This window comes from Panthera leo, chromosome C2 (assembly GCF_018350215.1).
Source record: "Panthera leo isolate Ple1 chromosome C2, P.leo_Ple1_pat1.1, whole genome shotgun sequence".
NCBI lineage: Eukaryota > Metazoa > Chordata > Mammalia > Carnivora > Felidae > Panthera > Panthera leo.
Window position 1 is genome coordinate 83861228 of NC_056687.1, and position 12066 is coordinate 83873293.

The 12066-nt window shown below is 39.9% G+C and overlaps 1 protein-coding gene across 1 annotated transcript in view; it reads left to right on the forward strand.

Annotated features, from left to right (window-relative positions):
• The window catches only part of MCF2L2 (MCF.2 cell line derived transforming sequence-like 2), a 264774-nt gene that overhangs the window by 228234 nt on the left and 24474 nt on the right, over positions 1-12066 (forward strand). Inside the window, exons 23-25 of the mRNA XM_042903055.1 lie at positions 6284-6499; positions 7399-7491; positions 7666-7744. Of these exons, the coding sequence (XP_042758989.1) occupies positions 6284-6499; positions 7399-7491; positions 7666-7744 (388 nt within the window). The remainder of the gene's footprint in view (positions 1-6283; positions 6500-7398; positions 7492-7665; positions 7745-12066) is intronic.

Sequence of the window (12066 nt, forward strand, 5' to 3'; positions counted from 1 at the left end):
TTCAGACAGATACTTTTCCTTCTTATTTTTATCCCATTTTAACATACTGTTCATTGAAGTCTAGGCAAATGAAATGACCTTTCTCTTCTTTCCTGATCATAAGTCAAACCTTGCAAATTAATTAGGGGCCAATGTGGTCTTTTTATTTCCCTCCCTCCTGGTATTTCTCTGACCAGCATCTCAGAAGCAGCCCCACTGGGTCCACAGTGATCAGGCAGTGAATGCTGTTACTGTACCCTGGGACTCAAGAGTGCTCTCTGCTTACTTCTGATGCATGATTCAGAAGGGTATTCATGAAGCACAGTGTATGTGAGAGAGGGGATGATTTTCTTGGTAAATTTTTTTTCCTTCTTCATTTAAGGAAACTCAAGGAAGCAATTTGTTTAATCATTTTGGGACATCTTCCTGTTCTTTTTATCTTTGAACACATGTCAGCTAATCCTGTTAGTATCCATCTCCCTGAATCAAATGAATGTCTTGGAAATCATACACAGGGCAGGAAACTCCCAGTTTTATTCTAAGTGTGGGTAACATAGGAGGAGGAAGTTATGAGAAAATAATTACCAAAATGTGAGTAAGTAGAATTCTAATTTCACTTAAGGAAGCTTGCATGCAAATGAGATGAAGCAGCTTATAGAATTTTAGGCAGTTTTGCATCAAATGCAAAGAACTTCTTTCTCCCGTATGTCCTCGGAATTGTGCCTTTGACGTAAACTCTTGGTTTTTTCACTAAGATTTTAACTTGCTTTATGACTAGTACATTAGCTACTTTACCCTGACAGTTTTATCTAATCCTATTGAATTATAGGCGGTGAAATTTTCAGTTTCTGATTCAGGATTAGATCCACGGAAAGAAGAGTTAGCTCACCCAAGATTACGTCGTGCATCAACCTGGACTACTTCTTGGACATCTTCCTTCCCTGTCCACGGTGCCATTCTCTTAACACTTTGTTCATCTGATTTTGTTTAGCGTTTACTAGCAACTCAGCTACTCCTAACTCAGATCTTAGGACTCTGAGATTCTTTGACTCTGCTTTGTAGAACCTTAGCACAGGGTGTTTACAATCATGTGCTGAGTGTGTGGACAAACCTAGAACTTAACCTGTTAGTTTCACTACTTGGTATCCAATATTAACGTGGTTCTGAAAAGGAAGGACACTGAACTTCAGTGGGTGAATGCATAATTAAAACAACTGAAAATATTCCCTCCTGATATTTACAATGTTATTCCTGTTGTACACTCAGTTAGTTCTTGGTTTAATTTTATCACAGAAACTACAAAAAAAAAATTTTGTTTTAAGAAAGTTTATTTTGTGGAACACCGAGATGTCATTTATTCCCTCCATTGGCAAAAAAAAAAAAAAAAAAAAAAAAAAAAAAGTGTCCCCTCTATTCAATCCAACGCATAAAATAGAGATTTGTATAGAGTCCTTTTAAATCCTGACTTGCCAGGAACAAGTTCCAAAGTTGAGTAGTAAAGGTTATTTTCTGGAACAAATTATGCCATTCAATAAAGGATATATTTTTATTGCAAGTTTTGTGGGCTAAGGCCAGGTATTTTATTTCAGTTCCTACTTTACTTACCGTAGTGTTGGCTGCAGAGATAAGACTGAGTAAATAATCTTAACAACTCAGTGAAATTGCGTTGTGCTTCTTCCCACGCTCAAGACACCTGTGTCTAAGGGCGGTTGGTTGTAAGGAGTTAATGAGGATTAATCACAATAAAAGCAGCTAGCACTGTGCCTGGCAGCTGGTAGATGCTGAAGAAAGGGCCCTACAGCTGACTTCCTTGGGTACTTGATCAGACCGGAAAGGAAGGAACCCCTTTGCTTCTGGTGATTGTATTAAGGGGCTTTTCTGTCCTATGGCTTCTTCTTTTTGTTTCTGGACTTTGTGCTGATGCATTTATCCAGATGTTTCCTATGTCTTTGTGCAAGAAATATATATCCTTGTCACATTGCTGTCACTGCCAGGGATGGAAACCTGGGCATCCGAAAGTGGTCTCTTTCTTGAGGCCGTGTTCAGTAGACACTCTCCCAGCCAGATTTTTCATTTCGCTGATATAGTCACATTTGAAATTCTTCTATCAGAGTTCTTACCTACAAAATTCCACACATGAAAAATGGTAATAGTTACTAGTTTATATTGCCATCATTTCCCACATGGAGGAGGCCATCTGACTTTTCACGTCATTATTTGTTTTGGGATAGCCCCTGTGTTGTATCTCTGAGTTGATATCTATTAGATGCAACACACCAGGGGTGCCTGGGTGGCTCAGTTGGTTAAGCGTCCAACTTCGGCTCGGGTCATGATCTCACTGCTCGTGAGTTCGAGTCCTGCATCGGGCTCTGTGCTGACAGTGCAGAGCCTGGAGCCTGCTTCGGATTCTGTGTGTGTCTCTCTCTCTGCCCCGCCCCCACTCATGCTTTGTCTCTCTTTCTATCTCTCTCAAAAATAAATAAACATTAAAAAAACTTAAAAAGATTCAACACACCAAAGTGATGGCCACAAATATTACATCATTACTAGAAAACCTGGTTTGCAGATATATTCATTTCCTAGAGCTGCAATAAAAAAGCTCCACAGTTCTGGAGGCTAAAAGTAAAAAATCAGGGTGATATCAGGCCTTTGCTCCCTCTGAAGACTCTAGGAAAGAATCCTCCTTCCTTGCTTTCACCCCTGGCTTCTAGTAGTTGCCAGCAATTCTCGACATTCCTTGGCTTATAGCTGCATCACTCCAGTTTCTGCCTGTCTTCATGGAGTCACCTCTATGTGTGTGCCTGTGTCTGCGTCTCTGTTTTCTCTTCTCATGAGGACACTAGTCATTGCATTAGGGCCCACCCTATTCTAGGAGGATTTCCTTTTAGCTAAGTACAACTGCAAACACCTTATTTCCAAATAAGGTCACATTCTGAGGCCCCAGGTGGACATGAGTTTTTTTGGAGACATTGTTCAATCTAGTACTGGGGCATCACCAAATTAGTTTCCTCACAGTGTGGAGCATTTAGTTTCGTGTCCCCCCAGGTACTCGTGCCAGTAAACGAATAAATATTATATGTCAAAGGGACATATATCTGCAGGAGTTATGCATGTGGTCTCCGGCCCTGGAACCAACTTCAATCTAATTGGAAAGAAAGGATACATATAGTTGAAAAGATGATCAAGGGTCATCTTTGATCTTGCTCAGAGGGATCCCCCTGCCCTTGCCCTTGGGAGGTGGGGTTGCCTCCATGCCAGCATACATCCTCGCTGGTGGTAATACGTGTGCACCTGCTCTTCATCAGCTCTGCATAGGGCACACACCCTTGGCTGCTGCAAGATGGACCTTGAGCATTGAGATGTCCAATCCCATCACAAGTGTGGTCCCTAGAAAGTGTATGCAAATACCTGGATGACATGCAGCCCTTCTGTTTCAGCTGGACTCAAAAGACCCAGCAGTTCCCTCCATTGACCTCCAGTGATGATGGGCTTACTGGAATAGGTGACCATAGAGCCTTGGGAAGAGTCAGAACAAAGAGCTGGGCTCACAGAGGTGGGAATGGGACAATTCCAGGACTCATAGCAGCTCTAGGGCCTTGGCTTGGGAGAAGTGGAGGTTTTCACCTGTGTGCCCTGCCTGTATGTGCCAGATACATCCACACACCTGATGTCTTCTCCTCTCACCACCCACTGACTGGTTCATTCCCTCTGTCCATGTCTTGTCCTCTTCCTCATAGTTTCTGGTGACTCACTTTATTGCGCTGCTACCTAATTGTATTTTACACCTCTTGCTCTCTTACAACGCATCTCACAGCTACAATTCCTGTGGATTACTGCCTTAGTTCAGACAACAGTCAAGTTGGCTGGCCCCTCTCTGAATTTATATCTGTTGGTCAATTGCCTACTAAGGTGCAGACAGCTGTGGCTGCTGGAGGGATGAGGTGGAAAGAGCAGAGGTGATAAAGACAACATCGCCACCTAAAGTTGCCTCTTCAGCAAAGCTATAGACAAGGCAGTATCCTCATGGCCTTGGCAGTCACTTTAACTAACCTCACCCAGCTCTCCACAGGTCATTAGAGAGTACACGCCTGGACTTGTTCCCCACTCCCCCATCATTCGGGTTTCTTTTAGAATTGCTTTTACCAGCTGTGCTTCGAAGTGATGCCTGCACGTTCACCAAATGTGTTGTCAGAAAACAGCTTTACCTAAAATCCACTTGTCTATCTATTCTGGGGTGTGGTTGAGGACATGTTCAGTATTTGACTCAGTGATTCTTTATTGAGGACCAGGACCCATGGAAGAAATTTCTCTCATATCTCATTAATAGGAATTGCTGTGTGTTTCCTGAACAACTGGTTTGGGTATGTTTTGGGGCATAATGTATCATATAGTGTTTCCCTCTGTACTGCCCACTAGAAGGTCAGAATCTTGTCTGCAACAGGTTTACATGGCTTTATTATATGGGTTTTATGTACAACTTCTTCATCTTTATTTTAATCTTTTTTTCACCCTAATTTCCTTGGTTATTTTCTGTCTGCTTGTATTGTATATATTTTTATAAGATATATCATTTTTTTTTAATGAGGTGGAATATAAATACATTTTAAAATAGAAACTACCAGGGTGCCTGGATGGCTCAGTTGGTTAAGCATCTGACTCTTGATTTCGGCTCAGGTCATGATCTCACAGCTCACGGATTAGAGCCCCGCATTGGGCTCTGTGCTAACAGCGGGGACTGGCATGAGATTCTCTGTCTCCCTCTGTCTCTGCCCCTCCCCTGCTTATGCCCCCCACCAAAGTAAAATAAGTAAGCTTAAAAAAATAAAATAGAAACTACTGATTATAGCTGTTCATGTGGCAAATATTAAGCACCTACTTTTGCCAATGGCCTTGATGAAAACGTATTTCCTGAATTATTTACGTGTATATAGTAGAAACTGAATGGGTTTAAAGGAGAATGCAATCACTGCAATTGCCACAGTGGCTCCTGGAAGGATGTGGAAAAAGTGAAGAATTTCTCAGGGGTCCTCATGAACCCATTATCTACCTGTTTTGGAGCCTGGTCAAGCTGAGCCTGTGCAGTCAAAGCAAGAGTGTCATGCTTTCAGGGGCACAGTCCTTATGGCTTGGGGCTCTTTATTCCTTCACTCACCACAGTTTACACGTGTAAACTGTACAAAGCAAAAAGAGAAAAATAGCACCGTAAGCACCAACTTCACTTCTTGAAGTTTTTATTTTAGAATTTCAGAAGTGCAGCAAATCATTTTAATATTCACAGTTTGCTCAATATAAACAATAAATTATAAAAATGCCCAGTTATAAATAATGCACATATTTCTAGTATTAACTCTCAGGAATTGTAAGGATTTATGTCAGCTAGGCATAACTCAGGGAAAATTCTCTTTCCTGGTCCTTTTCAAATAATTTTCTCCTTTTGGTGTTTTCCTTTAGGGAAATAAATTCTTTATTATCTACCTCAAGTGGTCTAGTTTTTTTAAAAATACAAGATAAAATACAATATTCTTAGCTCATCTCACTCCGCTACCCTTTGGAGACAGGTCAGAGATGGCAGAGTCACTAATTTGGACTTTTAACCAGACACAGGAGAAAGGTGGGTTTGCTAGTGGAGGGATAAGCATCGTAAAATGGTCCCTGAAGCCAAATAGACTTTCTAAAACATTTTGTCATTTGGGGTTATCTTTGCCCCATCCGCTCACTCTGAAAAACACAAAGTTGAATGTAATTACTATTTCCATTACAATGTTATGAAGATTAGGGGATATTAAGCTTTTTTCCTTCAGAACAAATCTCACGTTCTCAGCTTCTCATACCCAAAGCAGATGTTAGGATACAGATGAAATGCATGGATTATTATGGAATAGGTCCATAATGCAGCAAAAATTCTGTCACTCCTGAACATACCTAAATGTGAATTTCTTGCCCTTTTAAAGTAGACTGTCATGTATCAAAAACAAAGAAGAGGAAACAGAAGTCTGCTAGCTGAAATAACTCTAAAGACAAAAATATCAGAGTACCAGTATCTTTACTTCAAGTATTTCTAACATGCTTTATGTTTCTTACCTTGCACAGCTGAACTATATCCCTACATAACTGAAAGGTGCCATGCTCAGTGAAGCTCACAAAATTGTAGTTTTGATTTAGTGACAGATGAGCCTGATTGGCACTTTCAAAATTGTCAACTTCAAATAAGCACGCTTTATAATTTGGAAATAGACCCTTATGGGCTCTTTCCCTGTCAAGAAATGTAACAGCTTATTTTTATGTATGTCTGTGTTTCCCAAAGGATGACATCAGGAAACTGGGCAAGCTGTTGATGCATGGTTCTTTCAGTGTCTGGACAGTTCACAAGGATCGTTATAAAATGAAGGATTTTATTCGATTTAAGCCCAGCCAGAGGCAAATCTATCTTTTTGAAAGAGGAATCGTGTTCTGTAAGATACGAATGGAGCCCAGTGACCAGGGCCTATCTCCTCATTACAGCTTTAAGAAATCCATGAAGGTAAAGGGGTCCTGTTGCATTTGGGAATCAGCAGCAATATTTCTATGGAGAGAAATATCAATATCCTTGTTTTACAGATCAGGAAACTAAAGCCTAGAGAGGAGAGGTTAACTTGCCAAATGCCACACAACAGAACTAGACTCCACATCCAGATCTTTCTAACTCCAAAGTCAAGCTGGTAATCAGTCACTGAACAGGGTCAGGGCTGGCATTGAGAAAAGAGTGCTAGGTAGAGAAAAGGGACCATATGGCAGCCTGTCTGGACAAATTAATTGGGAAAGTACCCTCCAGGCAGAGGGGTGAAAGACTTGGTGATTAGAACATGGGCTGGATTTCATCTTTGACTTACCCTTCTCAACCACACATCTTTGCATACAAGCGTTGACAATATCCTGGCTCTGGAGGTGTAGGAACCCACGTCTACACCAAGCATCATCTCTCGCCTGTGTAGGAAATATTTCATAGCTGGTGAGGAGACCCCCCTCCCCCCCCACACACACACATGCATGTGTGCAACACACACACATTTGTGCTTTTGTGATTGAAGTTGCTAATTGTTCATAGTAGCTTTTGTTATTTATGTTTCTTAGTGGAGACTAATTCGGTTACTATTATATACAGATTTGTGAAATACTTAGGTGTTAAAGGAGAGATGATCTCTTTGCTTAAAGGTTGAGGACTCCATGAAAAGATACAGTCTGTGTTGTCCCCTGAAACAGAGAAGAGAGATGACACTGTGTGCTTTATGCTCCTTGGGGCCATTAACAGACAACAACAAAACATGTGAAAGGAAGATAGAAGAGAACTACCAAGGGTAGAAAGAACTAGAGTGGCTGACGGGGACAGTTTAAAAATCAGACAACGGTGGTACAGCAGTTTTTCTTCTTTCTTTACAATAGCTGAAGACACTTTCAGTTCGCCAGCTTGGAAGGGGGAGCAACAGAAAGTTTGAAGTTGCCAACCGAAATGGACTTGAGAAATACATCCTGCAGGTAAAGCTCATGCCTTCCTCACAGGTGTCTTCTACTCTTTCCTTATTGTGTTCCATGACTTGGCAAGTGTTTTCTATCTCATTATTCTAAAGGTTATCCAGAAAATAAAAACCCTGTCCAATTAATGTTCCACGTGATCTGATACTCAGAGTGTCTTCTTATCTGCAATTGCAGGCAACTTCAAAGGAAATCAGAGATTGTTGGTTTTCAGAAATAAGTAAATTACTAATGGAACAGCAAAACAATATTAAAGGTAAGGTTACCCTGCTGACTTTAGTCTGCAGAGTTATACTGATTCTAATTTTGTGGTGGGTGTGCACACTGGGGATATTGTTAAAGAAAATGGTTTGCCAGGAAAATAACTGTGGCCACATTTTCATGGCACCTGGAAGCACCTATGCTTGCTTTAAGTTGTGTGGGGTTTGTATGTGTGTGTGTGTGGTTGTGTGTGGATGTGTCCCTTTCAACTGTGTTCCCCCTACATACCAAATTGTCGAGGTCAACTTTCTCAACCCCAAATCCCAAACCCACCCAAGATTATGTTATGGGGATTTTTTTTTAATTTTTTTTTAACATTTATTCATTTTGAGACAGAGAGAGACAGAGAGAGACAGAGCATGAACGGGGGAAGGTCAGAGAGAGAGGGAGACACAATCCGAAACAGGCTCCGGGCTCTGAGCTGTCAGCACAGAGCCCGACGCGGGGCTCGAACTCACAGACCGCGAGATCATGACCTGAGCCTAAGTTGGACGTCCAACCGACTGAGCCACCCAGGCACCCCTATGTTATGGGGATTTAAATGGCCAATACTACTTTCAGAAGCTGTACTGCCTTTTTTTTTTTTTTAAGCTGAGATATAATTAGCATACCATAAAATGCACTCTTATTCAAGTGTATAGTTCAGTGGGTTTTGATCTCTTCACAAGGTTGTACAACCGTCACCAGAACATTTTCATCACGCTCCCCAACAATAAAACCCTGTGCCCATTGGCAATCATTCCCCATCTTCCTCCTCCCCTCTGACCCTGGCAACTGTGAATCTGCTTTCTATCTCTATGGATTTTCTTCTTCTGGACATTTTACAGAAACAGAATCATATAACATGTGGCATGTTCTGTTTAGTTTCTTTCACCCAGCAAAATTTTTCCAGTGTTCATCCATATTGTAGCATGTCTCAGTACTTTATTCCTTTCCATAGCTGAGATATAGTACATTGTATGGATATAACATATCTGTTTATCCATTCATAAGCTGATGGATATTTTGGTTGTTTCCATTTTTTGGATAGTATGAATAATGCTGCTATGGAAACTTGTGTATAAGTTTTTGTGTGAACCTCTGGGAAAAATACATATATATATTATACATGTATACATGTATAATATATATAAATAATTTCTGGGCCATATGGTAACACTAACTCTATGCTAACTTTCTGAGGAATTTCCAAATTGTTTTCCAAAGCACTACTACCATTTCTTGTTTGCACCAGCAATGTATGAGGGTTCCATCTTCTCCCTTCCCTCACCAACACTTGTTATTGTCTTTTTATTATTACTATTATTATTATAGCCATCTCAATAAATATGAAATGGTAGCTCATTGTGGTTTTGATTTGCACTTCCCTAATGCTAGTAATATTGAGCATCTTTTCATGTGCCTATTGACCATTTAAAAAAATTTTTTTTAGGGGCAACTGGGTGGCTCAGTCGGTTAGGTGTCCGACTTCGGCTCAGGTCATGATCTCACGGTCTGTGAGTTCGAGCCCTGCGTCAGGCTCTGTGCTGATAGTCCCTTCTCTGCTCATGCTCTGTCTCTCTCAAAAATAAATAAATGTTAAATTTTTTTTTTAATGTTTGTTTATTTTTGAGACAGAGAGAGACAGAGCATGAGCAGGGGAGGGGCAGAGAGAGAGACAGACACAGAATCCGAAGCAGGCACCACGCTCTGAGCTGTCAGCGCAGAGCCCGACGTGGGGCTCGAACCCACAAACCGTGAGATCATGACCTGAGCCAACCAACTAAGCCACCCAGGTGCCCCAACTTATTGGCCATTTGTATATTTTCTGTGAAGAAATGTCTATACAACGCCTATATATAAAACCTCTATATTCTGGGTACTAGACTTTTATCAGATATATGATTTACAAATATTTTTTCACATTCTGTGGCTTGTCTTTTCGCTTTCTTGATGACTTCTTTGTTGAAGTCTAATTTATCTTTTTTTTCTTTGGTTGTTTGTGTTTTGGCGTCATATCTAAAAAATCATTGCCTAATGGCGCCTGAGTAGCTTTGTTGGTTAAGCATCCAACTCCTGATTTCAGCTCTGGTCATGATCTCATGGTTTGTGTGATCGAGCCCCGCATTGTCAGTGCAGAGCCTGCCTGGGATTCTGTCTCTCCCTCTCTCTCTATCCAGCCCTCTATCTCTCAAAATAAATAAATAAACATTAAAAAAAAAAAAAAAAGAAATCATTGCATAATCCAAGATTTATACCTGTGCTTTCTTCTAAAAATTTGTTTTTAACTCCTTGATCCACTGTGAGTTAATCTTTGAATTAGGGATCTAAGCTTATTCTTCCACATGTGTATATCCTATTGTCCCTGAACCATTTGTTAAAAAGACTGTTCTGTTCTTCATGAATGGTCTGGGCACTTTTTATGGATTCAAGTGACTTAACAATGTTTGTATTCCCCCCAAATTCATATGTTGGAACTTTACCCAATGGTATTAGGAAGTGAAGACTTTGGGAGGTAATTAGGAGTAGATGAGGTTATAAGAGCGGAGCTGACATGAATAGGATTAATGCCATCATAAATGCCATGAGAGAATTTTCTTCCTATCTCTGCTCTCTGCTATGTGAGGATATAATGAGAAGTCAGCAACCTCAACCTAGAAGAGAACCCTCACCAGAACACAACCATGTGATCTAAGATTTCCAAACCTCTAGAACTGTAAGAAATAAATTTCTGTTGTTTATAAGCCACCCAGTCTATGGTACTTTGTTATAGCAGCTTAAACTAAGACAACACCCTTGTTGAAAATCAATTGACCATCGATGCAGAATTTTTGGTTGAGTCTTTTTCTTTAAGCACTTTGAATATGTCGTGCCATTGTTTTGTGGCCTCCATAGTTTCTGATAAGAAATCAACTATTAATCTTATTTGAAAATCTCTTGCATATGACAAGCGGCTTTTCTCTTACTACTTTCAGATTCTTTCTCTTTTGACAGTTTGATATATCTAGGTGTATCTCTTTGAATTTATATTTCTTGGAGTTTGTAGATAATTGGATATGTAGATTAGTTTTTTCATCAAATTTGGGAAGTCTTCAGCCATTATTTCTTTAAGTATTCTTTCAGCCTCTTTGTTTTTGTCTTCTTCTGGGACTCCCATTCTGTCTATATTGGTGTGCTTGATGGTGTCCTACAGATTCTTAGTGGCTCTATAAATTCTTTTTCATTCTTGGGGCACCTGGGTGGCTCAGATGGTTCAGTGTCAGATTTCAGCTCAGGTCATGATCTCGCGGTTCATGAGTTTGAGCCCCACCCTGGGCTCTGTGCTGACAGCTCAGAGCCTGAAGCCTACTTCAGATTCTGTTTCTCCCTCTCTCTGTGCCCCTCCCCCACTCATGCTCTGTCTCTCTCTCTCTCTCAAAAATAATAAACATTAAAAATTTTTTAATTAAAAAACTATTACAAAAATAAAATAAAATAATAAAATAAATAAATTCTTTTTCATTCTTTTTCTTTTTCTTCCTCAAACTGGATAGTTTCAATTGATCTATATCTAAGTTCTCTCACTCTTCTGCCTGCTCAAATTTGCTATTGAGCCACTCTACTGAATTTTTCTTTTTGGTTATTATACTTTTCAACCCAGAATTTCTACTGGCCCCTTTTAAATATAATTTCTATTTTCTCAATTTGATGAGTGTTTGTTCTCATACTTTCCTTTAGTTCTTTTTTTTTTTTTTTTTTTTGGTTTCCTTTAATTCTTTGAACATTTTATAAATAGTTGATTTAAAGTCTTGGTCTAGGAAGTCTAATATCTTGGCTTCCTCAGGGACAGTTTCTCTTGATTGCTTTTTTTCTTTTTTCTACATATGGGCCATGCTTTCTTGCTTCTTTACATGGCTTACAATTTTTCTGCTGAAAACTGGATGTTTAAAATAATATAATATGGCAATTTTGGAAACCAAAGTCATCTCTATCTCCAGTGTTTTTTGTTGGTATCATTTGTTGTTTTGTTATTGTTTGTTTAGTGATTTTTCCAGTCCTTGCCAGGAGTTCTGTGTGGATAATGGAGTACACCTTCAACACATAGACAAGCAGGTGACAGTTCCACCTTAGCTTTCACTTCCTATTTGTACAGAGCCCCAAGATCAACCAGAGATGAGAGCATAAGACCTTCTCAGATTTTTCATGAACATACATACAGACTTGGGCATGTACACATGGTCTTCTAGATTCTAAGGAATATTGGGAGCTTTTGAAAGCCACTATGGACATCTCATTCCCAAGTTTTACCTTTTAAACTTTTGATTAGCCTATTTTTGTCCCAGCTGTTATCCAGTGCCT